Source organism: Phoenix dactylifera, unplaced genomic scaffold (assembly GCF_009389715.1).
Source record: "Phoenix dactylifera cultivar Barhee BC4 unplaced genomic scaffold, palm_55x_up_171113_PBpolish2nd_filt_p 001953F, whole genome shotgun sequence".
NCBI lineage: Eukaryota > Viridiplantae > Streptophyta > Magnoliopsida > Arecales > Arecaceae > Phoenix > Phoenix dactylifera.
The window spans coordinates 35,398-56,784 of NW_024069236.1; the positions used below are offsets into that span (position 1 = coordinate 35,398).

At 37.9% G+C, this 21,387-nt stretch overlaps 1 protein-coding gene and 1 pseudogene across 1 annotated transcript; one reads left to right on the forward strand and one right to left on the reverse strand.

The window, feature by feature from the left end:
* Nucleotides 1-212: 212 nt before the first annotated feature.
* LOC120109251 lies at nt 213-20,886 on the forward strand (annotated as a pseudogene).
* On the reverse strand, nt 10,126-11,423 carry LOC120109252 (protein ALP1-like). Its single transcript, XM_039123004.1, has one exon. It carries the CDS (start codon nt 11,260-11,262, stop codon nt 10,402-10,404), a length of 861 nt encoding a protein of 286 aa, XP_038978932.1. The 5' UTR covers nt 11,263-11,423; the 3' UTR covers nt 10,126-10,401.
* Nucleotides 20,887-21,387: the final 501 nt, after the last annotated feature.

Below are 21,387 nucleotides of genomic sequence, written 5' to 3' on the forward strand. Positions count from 1 at the left end.
GTAACATTATATTATCATGAATACAAATTATAAAATATAATATAAAGTAATTATACATCATTAGTATTATTATAATAAATTAATTCTCATTGATCAATCTCACTTCCTTGCAGCTCAACCTATGTTTTTTTTGATAATGAAAACAAACAACAAGCAAACTGAGTCATCTTGGCTTGCAACCGAAGGCTTTTTCCACGCAAGTCTCTCCTCTACCCTTTATGGTCCACTCAAAAACCATAAAAAACCCTATCGTTCCCCACCTTTTCCAGATCCCTAATCCCATCCAAAACCCTCCTCCCCCTCATCCTCCGCCGCCGCCTCCTCTCCGCCGCGCCGAGCCCCTCGCCCATGGCCTCTTTCGAGGATTACCTCCGGCGGGCCCTTGCCGAGAAGCAGACCGCCGTCGACGCCCAGTCCAAGGGCGTACGGGCCCTCAAGTTCCGCCCCGGCGTCTCCAAGGACGAGATCGACGCCGCCGCGAAGCGACTCCAGACCGCCGTCCGCAGCAAGGGCGACGGCAGCAACAAGGAGGCGTTCAAGCAGGCCGTCGTGAACACGCTCGAGAAGGGTCGCTTCTACATCCCCTCCTTTAAGATCTACCGCGGCGTCGCCGGCCTCTACGACTACGGGCCCCCTGGGTGCGACATCATATCCAACGTCCTTGCCTTTTGGCGCCAGGTAACGCCGTCAAAACCTTAGCCGTTGAGTAGCAGAGCTTTTACAAAATTGTACTTTGGAGAATGAAGCTCCAGCAAGTCGATCCGATCCAGTTCTACTAAGATTCTCTAGTGGAGCGATTCTGTAAAAAATAGATAAATTTCAGGACGTCTTGTTCCCCTATGGATTCTCGTTGCGGTTTCGTTAAACTAATTTCTTGGGATTTTAACCCACAAATGAGAAATCAAGTTCCTCCCATCATGTGTCTAAAATGCTTATAGGCGATACGTACCTTTTAAACAAATTTTTATAGCTAGTACCTGATAGTTAGATTTTTTTTCTTTATATTTAATATTGCATCAGTCGAGGCTTGCAACGATATTTAAACTCTTACATTCAGCGACAATGGTGAACATTGTTTGGGAATTTATCTTTACATTTGATTCTTCGTGCTAGCATATACTGCTCGCTGCATCTTTTTCCTCGTAGTTTGAATGCTGAGTTGTTCGTTATATGCTGTTTAATTTTGAAAAGAGCATATTATTTCTAATGGATCGAATGCGTAATTATATGTTTTAACACTGTTTTAATTTGAAGGCAAAACATATCTGCTAGTACACAGAATGCTACAATAATATGTTCGATCTGTTTTCTTTAGCACTTTGTTTTGGCGGAGAACATGTTGGAGATGGATTGTCCCTGTGTCACGCCAGAGATAGTGTTGAAGGCATCTGGTCATGTGGATAAATTCACTGACCTGATGGTGAAGGATGAGAAGACTGGGACGTGCTACCGCGCTGATCACTTACTCAAGGACTATTGCAAGGGGAAGCTCGAGAGGGACCTAACATTGTCACCTGATAAGGCTGCAGAGTTCAAGCATGTCATCTCAGTGTTGGACAATCTTTCTGCTGAAGAGCTAGGGGCGAAGCTGAAGGAGTATGATGTCAGATCACCTGATACCGGGAACCACATCTCTGATCCATACCCCTTCAATCTCATGTTTCAGACTTCGATTGGCCCATCTGGCATGCTTCCTGGGTGAGTTAATTTGCACATGATATGTACTTAATTAGCAGCGATTGGTGTCTGGTATTTAGTTGCTGTTCGATTATTTGTGGATTGTAGGTATATGAGGCCAGAAACAGCACAAGGTATTTTTGTGGATTTTAGGGACCTGTACTATTACAATGGCTACAAGCTTCCATTTGCAGTAGCTCAGATTGGGCAGGCATTTAGAAATGAGGTTTGTTTGCTTCCATTTTCTTCCTTTACTGTGGGTATAAAATTGTGCCTTTAGGCATAGAAGATTACATCGTGCAAAACTGCCATGTGTAATGAAGATCTGAGCTGCATTATCTTGTTAGCAATTTTATATGTGTTAAAAGTTGGTGTTTTAGTATACATGCATTCACAATGATTCTTGGTGGATGTATTTCTTTTCTTTTTGCTAAGAGAAAGTGGATACATTTCTTTAATGCTTGATCGCATACTAGTTCTCATCTAATTGATTTGTCTATTCTATGGGCTGAGCATCCCAAGTTAGATAAAGATAACTCCTTCATTGCTGTTTGTTGAGGTCCTTGGATTGGCATATGTGAACTTAACACAAGTTGATACCATGAATTTGAGAGCCTCATCCAATCAAATTATTGACTTGAACCATAGCATGCAGAAATACTTAACATGAATTGGGAATTTGGGATAGTTAAGTTGCTGGCTTAACTTAATTAGATACAAAATATGGCTTCAGCGCATTTAACCTATAGGATTAGGCTAATCTTGGCGTAAATAACATTATCAAATTTTACTGAATTAGCTGAGGATTGGTTGAAAATTTAATGCATTTTTTATCTCCTTTCTGGTGATAAAGCTGTCAGTTTAAAGAACTGAATGAATGGTTGCATTGTTTCTTCATTTTCTAAAATAGACATATTCCCTCTGTAACATTGGAAAAGTGAGTTCTTTTTTTTTGGTGGCAAGGATTCACTTTATTATTCACCAGATCTTGTTTCTCCCTTATTGATTTTTGATATTTTGTCTCAGTATGAGATGATTTTGTGCTTTTTTCAGTTGAAGGAATATAAATGCAATAATTTGGGCGAATAATTAAAGATATTTGATGTTGTTCTCTTAATTCAAAAGTTATGCTAGTAGAAACCATGGGTGTTCTGTCTTCTATATTTCTTTTTTGTGTTACAAGCCTTTGTTTTATGTTCAACTGTCGGTCTGACATAACTTATTTTCTATGATGAGTAGATTTCACCTCGCCAAGGTCTTTTAAGAGCCCGTGAGTTCACACTAGCTGAGATAGAGCACTTTGTGGATCCTGAGGACAAATCCCACCCGAAGTTTGTTCATGTTGCCAACCTGGAGCTTTTGATGTTCCCCAGGGAGGAGCAACTAGCAGGGAAATCAGCCAAGTCAATGATCCTTGGTGAAGCTGTTTCAAAGGTTGGTTTCTTTGGCTACCTTATTATCACCTTTGTGCTGATCGTTTCTTCCTTTACCTTTATTTTATTTTGACATCTCTATTCTTCATTTGGTTTAGTTTCTTTTAAACATTGTTTTAATTTCTTTTTGTAGGGAATAATCAACAATGAGACACTTGGTTACTTCATAGGACGGGTGTATCTTTTCTTGACTCGTCTGGGAATTGACAAAGATAGATTGCGCTTCAGGCAGCATCTGCCAAATGAGATGGCTCACTATGCTGTAGACTGTTGGGATGCGGAAATAGAATGCTCTGATGGCTGGATTGAATGTGTTGGGATTGCTGATAGATCTGATTATGATTTACGAGCTCATTCGGTATGTAATCCAGGCTTGTTTGCAGTTAAGAATGTTGTGATGAGTTCTGATTGTGACAAATTATAATCTTATGCAACTCTTGCAAAACTATTCTTCTTTTAACAAGTGAGAGGATTAGTTAGCAGTGCATTTGGGTCTGGTTGATTTGTGATTGGATTGGATTTGGATCGTCATCAAAACTCTCAGCCCATACAACTCACAATGTTTGAAACGAATAAACCCATACCAACTCATTTATTATGGGACCTTGTACCTGACCTGCTATTAGACTTCACTTGTTAGTTATATATCTTATAATTGAAATGAGATAGGTCAAGAAGAGGTATCTAGGGTGTGGCATTGAGAGTGAGAAGAGGAAATTAAACTGTTGAAGAAAATGTGATGAATCTTGAACATGCTGTCTACTCCACTTTCTCTTCAGTACTTTTTGTTTCCTCTCTTAACTATGAACATCCACAACTGGGTTTCAAGGGCTTGCTCAACCTCTGTTAACCTGTTGGATCTGGGGCTGAAAACCAATCCTGTTTATTTTGGGCAAGTTGGGGCAGGTGTTGGTTGGTCTTCATCAGAAACTGCCACACGTATGAAGAGTAAATGGAAAACAATGTTGAATAAGAAACCAAACCTTCTGTTATCTAAGACCAATATATAATGGTGCCCTTTTTACACTAGTTTGCAATTTTTCTACTAGTTTGCTTCATATGTAAATGGCCTTTAGATTTGCTTCTTTAGAACATCACAAGCTCATGGCTTTGTGCCTCTTTTCAAAAGTTGATTGTTATTTTCATGTCTTGGACAGCCTTATCTGAGATACCCATCTTAGCTATTGTTTACTTTTAGTTGCATAGAAAGACAATCCTCTTATGATTATGCATGCCATTCTTTTGCCAGAGCTTTCGCTAAAACTCTTCTTATCGGCTATTTATTCGAGTTTTTATCTATCGGCTGATTAAAGCTTCGTAGATTGATGCTGAAGTATGATAATTTTATTATGCTATTCAACAGGAGAAAAGTGGTGTCCCTTTGGTTGCTCATGAGAAGTTCTCAGAACCTAGAGAGGTGGAGGTAGGATTTTCTTTGCCACTTTTTTTTATGTGTCTAATTTCACATGTGGAAGGGCAAATCACTGGCCTCCATACTTTGCCGCCGAAGTTATGTTGCACTTTTTTTTATCTATTGTCCAGAAGATACTTTCCTATTTTCGACTTGCTTATTGTTTGATTTTTTAAATAATTTTCAGAAGCTGGTTATTACCCCATTAAAAAGAGAACTAGGTCGTGCATTTAAGGGTAACCAAAGAATGGTGGTTGAAGCATTGGAGGTAACCTTTGCACATATTCCATGCTGCTAATTACTTAGCCTTTTCATTTATAGCTTCTAACAAGCTCTTTGGATAGGCCATGAGTGAAAAAGAAGCACTGGTAATGAAGGAAGCTTTGGATAATAAAGGAGAGGTGGACTTCCAAGTCTGTACACTTGGAAAATCTGTGCTTCTAAAGCAAAACATGGTATCTATTAGTATGGAAAGAAAGAAGGAACATCAAAGGCTTTTTACCCCGTTTGTTATCGAACCATCTTTTGGTATTGGACGAATAATCTACTGTCTCTTTGAGCATTCTTTCTACAGAAGACGAAGCTATTCAGAGAATGAACAGCTAAATGTGTTATGCATCCCTCCTATTAAGCGCACCATTTATCCAGCAATCAAGTATCAGCAGTTTGATGGAGCGGCCAAACTCATGGCTAAATCACTAAAGAAGGCTGGGATCTCACATAAATTAGATGTTACAGGTATGCCTGTAAAATATCAGCATCTGATAAATATTTGAACTCCGGTTTTAGTCAGAAATCTGGAATGCCATTATTTCATAGGTTGTGGCGGGTAATGTTACTTCTCTTCACATGGATTCTAAAATAGTCTTTTTTTTCAATTAATCCTATTGTTAGGTTCTCAAATGTTTTATCATCAACTTACTCTTAGATATCTAGAACTTGGTTTGTGGATCGGTAGTTTAGTAGATGGTTGCATGACACTTAAATATACCGATTGTTATGATTATGCTGATGCGATGAAATATACAAGTCTATTTAACTAGAACGCTATACAGAAACAATAGATTTTAAAGTCCACATCGATGGATTAATGGTTCATATGATTCAGCTTCAGACTAAGCTGCTTATAAATTACGATTTTGCTGGTGTATTTTGCAGGCATGTCTATAGGAAAACATTATGCCAGGACGGATACGCTTGGTGTCCCCTTCGCCATAACCGTCGAGGCCCACAAGGCCCTCAAGGTGGAGCACGGTGTCGCCGCAAAGCGACTCCAGTCCGCCTTCATTGGCAACGGCAGCAACAAGGAGGCATTTCGGCAGGCCGTCGTGAACACGCTCGAGAGGAGGCTCTTCTACATCCCCTCCTTCAAGATCTACGGCGGCGTCGCCGGCCTCTACGACTACGGGCCTCCTGGGTGCGCCGTTAAGTCCAACGTCCTTGCCTTTTGGCGCCAGGTAACGCCATCAAGACGTCTTGTTCCCCTATGGATTCGATACGGTTACGTTAAACTTGTTTCTTGAAATTTTTACCCACAAATGAGAAAACAAGTTCCCCCCATTGTGTGTCTAAAATGCTTATAGGTGATACTTAACTTTTAAACAAATTTCTATAACTAGTACCTGATAATTAGTTTTTTTTTTCTTTATATTTAAGATTGCATCAGTCGAAGCTTGTAACGATATTTAAACTCTTACATTCAGCGACAATGGTGATCATTATTTGGGAATTTATCTTTACATTTGATTCTTTTTGCTGGTATATACTGCTCGCTGCATCCTTTTCCTCGTAGTTTGAATGCTGAGTTGTTCGTTTTATGCTGTTTAATTTTGAAAAGAGAATATTTTTTTCTCATGGATCGAATGCTTAATTATATGTTTGTACACTGTTTTATTTTGAAGGCAAAACATAACTGCTAGTACACAGAATGCTACAATAATATGTTTGATCTGTTTTCTTTAGCACTTTGTTTCGGCGGAGCGCATGTCGGAGGTATGGTGTCCCTGTCTCACGCCAGAGGTAGTCTTGAAGGCATCTGGTCATGTGGATAAATTCACTGACCTGATGGTGAAGGATGAGAAGACTGGGATGTGCTACCGTGCCGATCACTTACTCAAGGACTATTGCAAGGGAAAGCTCGAAAAGGACCTCACATTATCGCCTAATAAGGCTGCAGAGTTCAAGCATGTCATCACGGTGTTGGACGATCTTTCTGCTGAAGAGATAGGGGCGAAGCTGAAGGAGTATGATATCAGATCACCTGATACCGGGAACCACATCTCTGATCCATACCCCTTCAATCTCATGTTTCAGACTTCGATTGGCCCATCGGGCATGCTTCCTGGGTGAGATAATTTGCACATGCTATGTACTTAATTAGCAGCGATTGGTGTCTGGTATTTAGTTGCCGTTCGATTATCTGTGGATTGTAGGTATTTGAGGCCAGAAACAGCACAGGGTATCTTCGTGGATTTTGAGGAATTGTACAATTACAATGGCGAGAAGCTTCCATTTGCAGCAGCTCAGATTGGGCAGGCATTTAGAAATGAGGTTTGTTTGCTTCCATTTTCTTCCTTTACTGTGGATATAAAATTGTGCATTTAGGCATAGAAGATCATATCGTGCAAAACTGCCATGTGTAATGAAGATCTGAGCTGCATTATCTTGTTAGTGATTTTATACATGTTAAAAGTTGGTGTTTTAGTATACATGCACTAACAATGATTCTTGGTGGATGTATTTCTTTTCTTTTTGCTATTAGAAAGTGGATGCATTTCTTTAATGCTTGATCGCATACTAGGTCTCATCTAATTGACTTGTCTATTCTATGGGTTGAGTATCCCAAGTTAAGTAAAGATAACTCTTTCATTGCTGTTTGCTCAGGCCCTAGTATTGGCATATGTGAACTTAACACGAGTTGACACCATGAATTTTAGGGCCTCATCCAATCAAATTATTGACTTGAACCATAGCATGCAGAAAGACTTAACATGAATTGGAAATTTGGGATAATTAAGTTGTTGGCTTAACCTAATTAGATGCAAAATATGGCTTCAGTGCAGTTAACCTATAGGGATAGGCTAATTTGTTTTGTATCATATGAAATATTTAGTTGTTACGAAATCAGTCTGCAAGCGCACCATTGAAAATTCAAATTTAAGCAACTTGCAAAATTATACATAAGGTTCTTAGTGTACTTTATGGGGATTGTGTTCTAGTTTATCTAGTTGCTCTAAGAAACTTTCCTTAAAGATTAATATTGTCCCCTAATTTAAACCATGTTAAAGTCCTATTTTATCCAATCTCTTTCCAAATCTTGTAGAACCTTAGAGGCTCTCTCTCGATTACATGCTCCTGAATTCCATAGCCATGTGGCCTTTTAGTTTTTTTTGATTGATGACTCTCGCCTCTTGTTGAATTGGATAAAATCAATAGAGAGATGGCATTGGTTATCAAATTTTGATGGCATTTGGTAATCATTCAATATGCTTATGTTGATGCTCCAATTTGTTTATAGAGTATGCCTTGAATTATATAGACCTGATTGCTTGCTTCAATGATAGACATGCTCAATTTCGTTGGATTGGGCCTTAGATTTAGTAGTATAATAAGAGTTTCTTGGATGTTTTAATCTATCAAGGGTTAAATTTATATCTCTTTTAACTCAAGGAAAGAAAAGAAAAAGTATTGAAAATTGATGTTATATAGCCTGTATACTTAAATAAATAAAAAATGACCTTTCTATTATTGGAAACACTAACATATAACTTTTTAAAAAATTCTATTGCTATCTTTAGTTTTGGCCAACATCAGGCAGAAGCTTTGAAGTTGATTGAAAATGGAAGTTGGAGGCCAGTTTCAATATGATCTTGGCCTAAAGCAATCCATTCTGGCAGAAACTTAAAATCTTGGGTGAAAATGAGGCATGAAGGGTGCTATTTGATTGGCACGATGCTTTTATAACTAATATCATCTTAAATGAATTCCCTTTTCATGAGATGAGTTCAATTTAGTGATTTTCATCTTGGTTCCTCATGTAAGGTGATCCTTCTTCCTTCTTGACTTGAAGAGGGATGCCGATTTGAATGACTGAAGGGTGTCAATTACAACATTGACAGACATTAGTAGATTTCATACCACTAGATTGGCAACATGTAATCTTATGATTTTAGTGTTTGATAAGTCACTTCTGTGTAGGAATGACTTTGCAGTATATGACAATGCCTTGAAGTGATTTTTTCCTCAAAATAATCTGGTATTATTGTTGAATTCATGATATGTTAGTGTAATTTCTATGTGAAACTATTTTATCCACCCAATTTCTTTTTTTTCTAATTATTGTGTGGCTGAAGAAATCTCTAATCAACTTAATGATGATGGGAATAGTGGTTCTTGTTATGATTGCTTTGAACCAAAAGGAGTAACCCTTGACACAATGAGTACTAGTGGATTGGAAGGATGACTTTAGCCATCTCTTCCAATGGGTATGTAGACTCATAATTTAAAGTAGCAGTGACAAATCATCATCGATTTATACGTGATTGTAGGCTGTCCGAGAGTCCAAATTTGGTTATGCTCTTTCCTCCATGTTTCTCCGATTGTACACCTGTTCATTTGCTATCAGCGCACCTTTTCCACCAAAATTGAAAATGCCACAAAAAGAAGAGTCTAGTGTTATATGGTGGCTAGTTATGAACACCCTTTTTTAGAAAATACGAGCCTTAATGTATCACCTTTATGTCCTTGATCTTCGATGTTATCTAGCTAGATGGTCAACTAATGTGCTATATCTTAATTTCTTCTCTCAAAGTTACATCACAGTTAGCATAAGTGCTCTCTCAATCATACATACAGAAATGATATTTCGAGCTTTTGTATGACTTAGGCCCTGTTTGGGGGAGCTGTTGGCAGTAGAGCTGTTGGAAGTAGAGTTGTTGGAAGTAGAGCTGTCTGAAGTAGAGCTGTTATAAAAAGCTGTTTGCTGTTTGGTAACTACATTCGTAAAGTGCTGTGGTACTTTGTTTTGTGTTTGGTAAACAAACTGAGAAAGTACTTTTGTATGACAAAATTACCATAAAGGACATTGCATAGTATTATACAACAGAACATAATAAAACATAACATAAATTAATACATAAATATACGATATAGTATAATATTATTGTAATATAAAATAATAGTATGTTAATATAGCATAATAGTAATATAATTATTAGAGTAAATTAATATTTGGTAATATAACATAATATTAAATTATTTAACAAAACATATTAATGCACTCAAAAGTCAACGAGCTATAAGTTGAGAAGCAATATGATCACGCAGAATATCCATCTCACGATTACCCAATATTTGGCTTTGCTCTGCACTCAGTTCTTCCTGTGGTTCATTAATCTCTAAGCAATCAGAAGGGAGTAGATCCTCATTATCATCATAAGGCTGAAACTCCAAATCTTTGATTGCATGATTTCTAATAAAATTATGAATAGCCATGGAAGCCACCACAATTTGGACTTGTTTATGATAAGAAAAGTTGGGCATGGTACTCAACATTCTCCATCTACTTTTCCAGCATCTGAATGTCCTCTCAATAGTGCATCTCAGGGAGGAATGTGCATGATTAAAGATTTCATGCATACCCCTTGGTTGACTTCCACGTCGAAAATCTGGTAAATGATACCTCTCCCCTTTGTAAGGCCCCATATATCCCAATATGTGAGGATATCCTGCATCCACCAAATAATATTTACCTGCATATATATATATATATATATATATATATATGAGTTAGTATTTTAATATATTTAATGAAAGTTAAAAAAGTATACTTGTGATTATAATATATTTAATTAATATGCATACGTCTATATTATAATATATTTAATTAAAATGCATACCTCTAGGTGGGTGTGGAAATTGGAGCTCTTTACTGTGTATAGCATCTAAAAAAATACGAGTATCATGAGCAGTACCTTCCCATCCAGCACAAACAAAAGTGAAACGCATGTCAAAATCACAAGCCATAACATTTTGTGTAGGAATCCCTTTTCGGCCAATATATGGTACTTGTTTGGATGGAGAAATTTTCACTGGTATATGGGTGCCATCAATTGCTCCAATGCAGTCCTTAAAATAAGGCCACCAACGATGATCATTGCGGATTTTACTTGGAATATTTTTGAACTCTTTATCCAGCGGGCTAATAATATCCTTGGACATCCTTAAAACAGCATTTAAAACATGAGTGAAATATCTACTAACTGTTTCTCCAGAATGTTGAAATCTTTCTCGAACCATCCTATTCCCAAACCCATGTCCTAGAATCATCAAAAACATAGACACCAGCTCCTCAACAGGAATATATCTAGAAGCCTTTAAACCATATTTGATTTTCAATTCCATGCATAGATTAATAAATACATGTTTTTCCATTCGAAATTGTTGTTGGCATCTATATGGATTGCCATGTAAAATTTCTGATACAAACTTGTATCCGGTTTGATAAGAGGTCCTACAAGGCTCCTTTTCAATATATTTTGTGTAATATTCAGTAACCATACCAATAGTTGCAGTTAGTAGAATATTATAATTATCATCATCAACTATCTCATCTTCACTAGAATAATTCTCCTCAGAACTATTGTCAATGCTGCCCATACCTGTAGAAAACATATTATGCAAAAAATAAAACATCTGTAGCAAATAAAACAAATGATATATAAACATATAATGCAAATACATATAATATCACAAAATCATAACATCTATAATATCCATAAAATCAATAGCATCCATGATACATTATCCAAGAGATACCACAACTACATATAGTCCATCATCATTCTATAATAGAAGTTCATAATTAAAAATACAAAACATATTGCCATAATAGTACGTCAACAACTACTTATGTAAGTTTGACATTCGCTTGAGCCATTCAATTCGAAGATTGGTATCTCGGAGTGCCATAAACATCTCTCGATGTTCTCTTTTAAGGAGCACCTCAGCAGCAATCAAAAGCAGTTCAGGTTGTGCTACCATCTCAGGCATCATATGCACTACGTCCATCACCTCATCGATACTACGTCCAGGTTTATCAATCATCTTGGATGGCACTGTACTTTTCTTCTCCACTGCATCAATAAGACGACTCAATTGCTGAGATAGTTGTGCAGCACCCCCAACCTTCTTGCATTTCTTTTCATGCAAAGTAGAGCTAACTCTTTTCTTTCCTCTCTCTTGGATAGCATCAGATGCAAGAGTAAGGTTAACATTAAAATTATCAGTGGGAACATCATCAATTTTATATGCAATCATATGATGGTCCTCATCTGAGTCACCTAAGCCCTCAAATGTATCATTATTAACCCCATCCAACCTCTCATATACTTCAATTGCGTCCTCAACATCCTCCTGCACCAGTAAAGCTGGTGCCCAGGCCCCCTCCCCAGTGGCACTAGTACATCTAAATAACCTATCCAATTTTATGGCATGTTGTAGACCACGTTCTCGAAACTTAGCTGCATCAGGAATCTCCTGCAAGTTAACAACATATAGTTGTCAATAGTAGTTTATAGGTTAGTATAAAAAATCTTACAAATATTAAACTAGTGGTACATGTGCCTGCATTTTTTTTTCCCACCATGCATCTGGTGCATCTATTGTATTTCTAACAGGATCCCATCCAAGCCCTGTTTCCTTTCCCACCAATTTCATCCAAATGCTCCAATTTGCTTTCAGATTATCCCACTTATTTTTAAATTTTTTGTAGTCATATTGATTTCCTGTCTTCTCATTGAATTTCTTAATTATATTGGCCCACCCTAACCTATTGAAATGTGTTCCTGGGCGATTACCAGCTTCAACTTCACCAATACATATATCGATAAACTCCTCTATCAATTTTTCATTCCAAATGGCCTTCCTCTTCTTCTCATCTTGGGTTGATGGACCAGCAAGGGTATGTTGGCTCTTCTTAGACATTTGTTCTTCTTACAATGCAACAACAAAGACATGAAACATTTTGTCAATCATAAGTCATGATTTCATTCATATGAATAAAACACCTTGTAAAGCATATTAGAAAAACAATGAGATATTAGACAAGGCATGCAATAAGAGGCAATTATTTGATAGAACTATAAGTAAGGTCCGCCGTACCGGTACCGGTCGGCGTACCGGTGGCGGGCCGGACCGGTACGGTACCGGTCCGGTCCGGTACGTACCGGCCGGTATCGGTACAGTACCGGCCGGTACCACGAGCCAAAAACCACAGCGCCTCGCGCTGTGGTTCATAAAAAAAAAAAATTCGTACCGGTGCGAACCGGGTACGAGGCCGGTACCAAGCGGTACCGGCCGGTACCGACCGGTACGGGCTCCGTACCGGCCGGTTCGCACAAGAAAACCGGAGATACCGGTTTTCTTGTGGTTCCGGTACCGGTCTAGGACCGGACCGGTACGTACCGGCCGGTACGGGCCGGTACTGCATTCCATGACTATAAGCATTTTCACCAGCTTGCACAGTTCTTAAATGGATCTCAGGCTTTACTGGTTTCGTCTATGTTCTTGACCATTTTGAGGCTAGTCTTAGAAGACCCATGTACTCTTTATTGTATACTTTCTCTGTATTTGGTCAAGCTAGTCTTCTTAATAGAACTCTATGTCTAATGAATGTCAATTATTTGATAGAATCAAGGATTTGATGGATGGCTATTATGATACTAAATAAAGAAATTGCCATTACCATGTATAAACTTACTCTTCCCATTCCTAACTAGGTAGCAGCATTTTTGCCATGATCTCAGGAAAAATTTGCCTACGTACCATGATCTCCTTTCTTTTTAAATTTCAACTTCCAGATTTTGTAGGACTCTCTTTCTATTGGAAATAAGATCAGATTAATAGGAAACCAAAGGCAGGAAAATAACGTTTGCTCTAAAATTCATTTTGTTTATAAATTGCGTGAAGCCATACATTGTGCTGCATTATGTAAACCTGTGCCTAACTGCACTTTGTTGCTTGCACTAACTACGCTCAGGCCAACAAGAACTAGCCACCAACATTATTCTTCATTGGATCTCTAGGGAACCAGTGGGGGATTTAAATGCAGTACCTCCTGTACTGCAAGGAGGTATTCTAAGAGGATTTTGAGGTGCCCACATCATGAGAATTTTAATAATATGAAAAAACATAAGATTCATAATCTACCCCACACTATTCAGCCAATTTATAATAAACAAATCTTTATGAATGCATTGCATGTTTGATGGGTACAATATGACCAACCCAAGCCATGTACATGTTATATAAAACCAGCCAGAACTTTTCTATGTTGGGCTGCTGTGTAAAAACTCAAAACATATTACATTGTCAAGTTCCCAATATTAGCCAAATACGATGTTGAGTACCCAATATCTTCTTGGCAATATTGGAAGTATTAGTAACAATAGTATGCACCACTAAAATGACAATAAGGTGTAAGATCTTTTAATTAAAACATGCTTCAATATTCATCAAATGTCCATTCTTGGAATCACTAGCAGTGAATTTTGTTGAAGAATGACAATGTAAGTAGTAATTTGGATTTTAAGTCAAAAGTATAAGCAAAAAATATTTTGGCTAATTAAGGATAAAAGGAGTATTCTTACTTCTTAAAACTTCAAAGTGCAATGGAGATTGCAAATTTCTGAGCCACTAGGTGACAGTACCTGACAGAGAATGATCCAATCATAAGTTAGAAGGCAACAATAATATTACCAAACTCCATTAAAATTCTAAATACAAATCTATCTTTCTCTCTGTAACAGAGAGGAAAAACTTGGTCTACCCGAACCAGAGAGGAAAAATTTGGTCCACCCGAACCACAGAGGGAAATCTCTCTTTGTAACAGAGATTTCTCTCTCTGTTCTTTCTCTCTCTCCCTCTGTAACAAAGAGGGAAAAGAGCTCGCCGTCCACCAGAACTCCCTCCCTGCAACAGAGAGAGGATCTCGCGGTCCACCGTGGACCGCGAGATCATTAAGCGTACAGAGAGAGGATCTCTCTGTGTTATAGAGGGAGATCCTCTCTCTCTGTAACAGAGAGAGATCCTCTCTCTGTAAGGGGAGGCACCGTGGACCTCTCTCTGAAACAGCTTCCTCCCAAAAGCTCCAAATTGGAGCTTCCTCCCAAAAGCTGTTTACAGTTTCCCGCAAAAGCTGAAACAGCTTTTTGAAAAATTTACCAAACACATTTTTTCATCTAAAAGTACTTTTGGAGGGCTTTCTGGCCCTCCAAAAGCTCCCCCAAACAGGGCCTTATATGAGAAGGACAACTTACAAATTTGAAAACAAATTGGCTGCAACTTGTAGTTATTAAATTCGGCACCTTGGTTTACAATCTCTTCTCATTTTTTCCATAGATGTATTGCTTTTTTCATAAAAGTTAAGCAATCATGGTTGTTTAACTGGCCAAGCAATAGGTGATAGTTTAGCCATACGGCCTAGGCAATAGGTGATAGTTTAGCCATACGGCCTAGGGTGATCACTGTTGTCTCTTCTTGTGCTCTTCCTATTTTACTGTATTTTAATTTTCTTTTAATTTATTTTCATGACTACTTTTTTGCCTTTCCATCAAAGTTAGGAAATCCGGATTGTCAAACTGTCCAAGTGACCCTAGGTAATAGCTTAGCCCTAGAGCCTAGGTGGCTGAATAGGCAGCTCCACTTAGTACAACAGACAATCTTTCTCTAGTCTATCTACTTCATTTATGTCATTGGATTTTTCATTTTGCATTATATTTGGTAAAATAGCATTTTAACACGCATTCAGTAGTACAAGAAATATTTTGTATTACCACTCATCAGTAATAAACAACATTTTCAAGACATTTTGATTTGTAAAATTTGGATGCTACCCAGCACATAAATAAGAAAAAGATATAGCACTACATATTTGTATTGCTTTAGCTTGAATTTATAGATCGCTTGGCTTTCTTGGTCATTTAACTTGTGAAAGATAGAACCTGGGTTTGTGGTTTCTAATAAAAGAATAGTTCGAATCAAGGTTCGCTGTATCGATCGGTACCGGTCGGGTACCGAGCGTACCGTACCCGTACCGATGGGTACCGGTATCGATACACCAATGTCGGTACGCCTGGCGTACCGCATACCGTACCGTACCGACACTCGGTACGTCTATACTAGTGCGGCACCGGTACGGGGTTCGGTACCGGTACGGCGAACCTTGGTTCGAATGCATATGTGAAGTGAGATATTGCTTTGTATGCGTACTGATGTAGGACAACTTAGGGGATGACCTGCAATAGCATGGTGGGAGGAATTGGGGAATAGCTAATTTGTTGCCTTGCTGTTCTATTGCAGAAAACTGGGCAGAATGAACACTTTAATGGATTGAAGGAAAGAGGGAAGCTTTCTAGGTCCATCCTAGGGTTTAGGGATAGTGTTTGTTGTTAGAAAAAAAAGTTTCTAGGGGTTTTAGGATTAAAGGAGAAGGTTTGATGTTGACTTGAAATTTAATTCAGGCAATAATACATATATTCACAGGTTTTTGAAGAAGGGAAATACATGAGAAGTAAAGGAGTTGAGAGATGAATAGGGAGAGGGGAATAAAAGACACTAGAGGTAGGGCGAGAGAGAGAGAGAGAGAGAGAGAGAGAGAGAGAGAGAGAGGAGAGAAATCACTTTCACAAACTCATACAATACAACTCATGACCACCCTTTTATTTGCCGATACACTGTGTGACTTGGGGATGAAGTAACCTAATAAAAAAGACATGCAAGGACCCACCAATCACATATATTACAAAACATGGAACTTAGAACCCAAGTAACTTGTAGGTCAAGTAATTTAAGGGCCAATTTAATCTCATATCCATTTTTGTAATTAAATGTTAAACAAATAGAAACTTGATACACGATTAATTTTGGACCATTAAATAATTTTGATGCTCCAATATGTCCATTGATGCTCCAAGTAGTTGGATGAGGGTTTAGATCATCATAATGAAAAAATTTGCTGCCTGATCTAGGCCCTTGACTTTATGATTTGTTTCCACTGCATGGATGTCATGCTCGAGATCTTGATGTTGCTTTGACACTTTTGATTCATCTCTGCATCTCCAAGACTCGATGATGGAAATTAATATTAAATTTTCTTGTGATTGTATTCTCAACTGGTTGTTTCGGTGCCCTTGGATCTTCAGCCATAAAGCTTTTGATCATCTGATTGATGGTATTCTTTCGTTAATACACAAAATCAACAAGAAATAGATCGTCAAAATGCTGTAATATGGTCACAACCCTTGAGAGATTGCTACTCATCTCTTGATTGTTTGGAAGCTGCTCCAGCGTTGGATCATCAATGCTTGAAACCTTCTCGACGAGATTCTTAGGATATGGTGCACCTTCAATTGCAGGTTTGAAGGTTCACCATTTGCCATATCTTCATAAACAATCTTCTGTAGAGACATTCTTGTTCTATGAATTTTTAATTGCAAGAATTTTGCTCTGGGGTGCTTCATTTCTAAATTTTTTGTACTTGTGATATTGCTGCTGCACAACTGGAAGAAGCAGTACAGGGAAACAGCAATGCTTGTAAATGGTTGGGAAATTAACTACTTGACAGTATGGATGAGGTACACAACTGAATTATGAAGGAAAAATAATTAGATCAAATGGCAAACATTGTGCTAACTTTGTTGTGGAGCACGTTGTTAATGTAGTAGGCAACTGAGTTTTGATGACAAACCAACCTAGTTCTTGATTTAAGCTTCCCACCAAAAGCTCTTGGCGTAAACAATCATTATCAAATTTTACTGAATTAGCTGAGGATTGGTTGAAAATTTAATGCATTTTTTATCTCGATTCTGGTGATATAACTGTCAGTTTAAAGAACTGAATGAATGATTGCACTGTTTCCTCATTTGCTAAAATAGACATGTTCCCTCTGTAACGTTGGAAAAGTGAATTCTTTTTTTTTTGTGGCAAGGCTTCGCTTTATTATTCATCAGATCTTGTTTCTCCCATTTTGATTTTTGATATTTTGTCAGAGTATGAGATGATTTTGTGCTTTTTTCAGTTGAAGGAAAATAAATGCAGTAATTTGGGCGAATAATTAAATATATTTGATGCTATTCTCTTAATTCAAAAGTTATGCTAGTAGAAACCATGAGCGTTCTGTCTCCTATACTTCTTGTTCATGTTACAGACTTACAGGCCTTTGTTTCATGTTCAACTGTCGGTCTGACATAACTTATTTTCTATGATGAGTAGATTTCACCTCGTCAAGGTCTTTTAAGAGTCCGTGAGTTCACACTAGCTGAGATAGAGCACTTTGTGGATCCTGAGGACAAATCCCACCCGAAGTTTGTTCATGTTGCCAACCTGGAGCTTTTGATGTTCCCCAGGGAGGAGCAACTAGCTGGGAAATCAGCCAAGTCAATGATCCTTAGTGAAGCTGTTTCAAAGGTTGGTTTCTTTGGCTACCTTATTATCACCTTTGTGCTGATCGTTTCTTCCTTTACCTTTATTTTATTTTGACATCTCTATTCTTCATTTGGTTTAGTTTCTTTTAAATATTGTTTTAATTTCTTTTTGTAGGGAATAATCAACAATGAGACACTTGGTTATTTCATAGGACGGGTGTATCTTTTCTTGACTCGTCTGGGAATTGACAAAGATAGATTGCGCTTCAGGCAGCATCTGCCAAATGAGATGGCTCACTATGCTGCAGACTGTTGGGATGCGGAAATAGAATGCTCCTATGGCTGGATTGAATGTGTTGGGATTGCTGATAGATCTGCTTATGATTTACGAGCTCATTCGGTATGTAATCAAGACCTGTTTGCGCTTAAGAATGCCGTGATGAGTTCTGATTGTGACAAATTATAATCTTATGCACCTCTTACAAAACTATTCTTCTTTTAAACAAGTGCGAGGACTAGTTAGCAATGCATTGGGTCTGGTTGATTTGTGATTGGATTGAATTTGGATCGTCATTAAAACTCTCAGCCCATACAACCCACAACGTTTGAAAACAATAAACCCATACCAACTCATTTATTATGGGACCTGTACCTGACCTGCTATTAGGCTTCACTTGTTAGTTATATATCTTATAATTGAAATGAGATAGGGTCAAGAAGCGGTATCTAGGGTGTGGCATTGAGAGTGAGGAGAGGAAATTAAACTGTCGAAGAAATTGTGATAAATCTTTTTTTTTTGCTAGAAAAATATGATAAATCTTAAACATGCTATCTACTCCACTTTCTCTTTGGTATTTTTTGTTTCCTCTCTTAACTATGAACATCAGCAGCTGGGTTTCAACGGCTTGCTCAACCTCTGTAAATGGCCTTCAGATTTGCTTCTTTAGAACATTACAAGCTCATGGCTGTGCCTCTTTTCAAAAGTTGATTGTTATTTTCATGTCTTGTCCAGCCTTACCTGAGAGAACCATCTTAGCTATTGTTTACTTTTAGTTGCATAGAAACACAATCTTCTTATGCTTATGCATGCCATTCTTTCGCCAGAGCTTTCGCTCTTCTTATCGATTATTTATTCTAGTTTTTATCTATCGGCTGATTAAAGCTTTGTAGATTGATTGTGAAGTATGATGATTTTATTATGTTGTTCAACAGGAGAAAAGTTGTGTCCCTCTGTTTGCCTGTGCGAAGTCCTCAGAACCTAGAGAGGTGGAGGTAGGATTTTCTTTCCCACTTTTTTTTTTTTAATGTCTAATTCCCACATTTGGAATGGCAAATCACTGATCTCCATACTTTGCTGCAGAAGTTACGTTGCACTTTTTCTATCTATTGTCCAGAAGATACTGACGTTCCTATTTTCAACTTGCTTATTGTTTGATTTTTTAAATAAATTTCAGAAGCTAGTTATTACCCCATCAAAAGAAGAACTAGATCTTGCATTTAAGGGGAACCAAAGAATGGTTGTTGAAGCATTGGAGGTAACCTTTGCACATATTCCATGCTGCTAATTACTTATCCTTTTCATTTATAGCTTCTAACAAGCTCTTTGGATAGGCCATGAGTGAAAAAGAAGCACTAGAAATGAAAGAAGCTTTTGATGATAAAGGAGAGGTGGACTTCCAAGTCTGTACACTTGGAAAATCGGTAGTGATAAAGAAAAACATGGTATCTATCAGTATGGAAAGAAAGGAACATCAAATGGGTTATTTTACCGCATCCGTGATTGAGCCATCTTTTGGTATTGGACGAATAATCTACTGTCTCTTTGAGCATTCTTTCTACACAAGACCAGGCAGATCAGAGGATGAACGGCTGAATGTGTTCTGCTTCCCTCCTCTAGTGGCTCCGATTAAGTGTACTGTTTTCCCATTAATCAAGTCTCAGCAGTTTGATGAAGTGGCCAAACTCATAGCTGAATCACTAATGGCGGCTGGGATCTCATATAAATTGGATGCTACAGGTATGCCTATAAAATATTAGCATCTGATAATAACTAAACTCCGGTTTTAGTCAGAGTTCTGGAATGCCATTATTTCATAGGCTGTGGTGGGTAATGTTACTTCTCTTCCCATGGATTCTAAGACAGGTTTTTTTTTTCCCAATTAATCTTACTGGTAGGTTCTCAAATGTTTTATCATCAACTTACTGTGAGGCCGCTAGAACTTGCCTTGTGGATTGAGAGTTTGGTAGATGATTGCATGACATTTAAATATACTGATTGTTGTGATTGTCTACTTACCTAGAACACTATGCAGAAATTGTAGCTTTGAAAGTCCGCATCAGTGGATTAGTGGTTCATATGATTCAGCATTAGACTAAGCTGCTTATAAATTACGATTTTGCTGGTGTTTTCTGCAGGCACGTCTATAGGGAAACGTTATGCCAGGACGGATGAGCTTGGTGTCCCCTTTGCCATAAACTGTTGATTCGGCTACTAGTGTGACCATACGTGAGAGGGACAGCAAGGAACAGATCCGTGTAAGCATTGAGGAGGTGGTCTCAGTTGTGAAAAAACTCACGGTTGGGCAAAGCACATGGGCTGATGTGCTCTGTAGCTACCCAACCCACGTTGCTACACTTGCTGATGAGCTGTGAAGCGGCTTCTGACGGATGAAGTTGATGAAAGCAATTCCTTATCTTGCTGAATTTTCAAACTACTGGAACTTATCAGGCTATTATTGGTTGAGTTACCCAGGAAAAAGAAGATTTATCTTATTTATTCGTGCTCTCAAATGGTCTGGATATCTTCATTTTATAAGTGGATCTATGGGATATATTTTGTACCTTTTAAGGATTTTTTTTTTTTTGACCTTTTAAGGGTTTGACTTGTCATAAGCATTTAAGTATTTGTTCCTGGTGATAATGATTTGAATTGTGGAAGTGTGTATTTTGTTGCTTTCTTTTTTTTTTTTTCCGTGTGCGCTTCAATTTAGATTATGTGTGCATTAATTTGAGTCGGGGGTATAATGTCCGGTCAACTTAGAAATGGACCATTTTTAGAAGAAAAAAGGACAAATATGTCCTATTTCACAGTGACTTATTCAGGTGGCCTTTTAAAAAAAAAATCGCTCGAGTTGGTGAGCAGAGTTTATAGTTATTCAGCTGTTCAGCTGCAAGATGTCTTTATTGATCTGCATGATTTTACAAGCATAAATCTGTAAGGTTTATAACTATTCAGCTGTCTTTTTGAATGCCTATGAAATTTTTAACCCATCAGATTTTAAAGTTAAATTTGAAAGATGCGGCTTTAACGCTAATGATCGGAATTATTGGATATGATGTACCATTTTAAATTATTTAGAATATTTTGAAGATCTCTGTTCCAAACATCAAGTGATCAAAATAGACAAATTTAAGTAATGCTGTATATCATGTGGTTCTCTCTTTC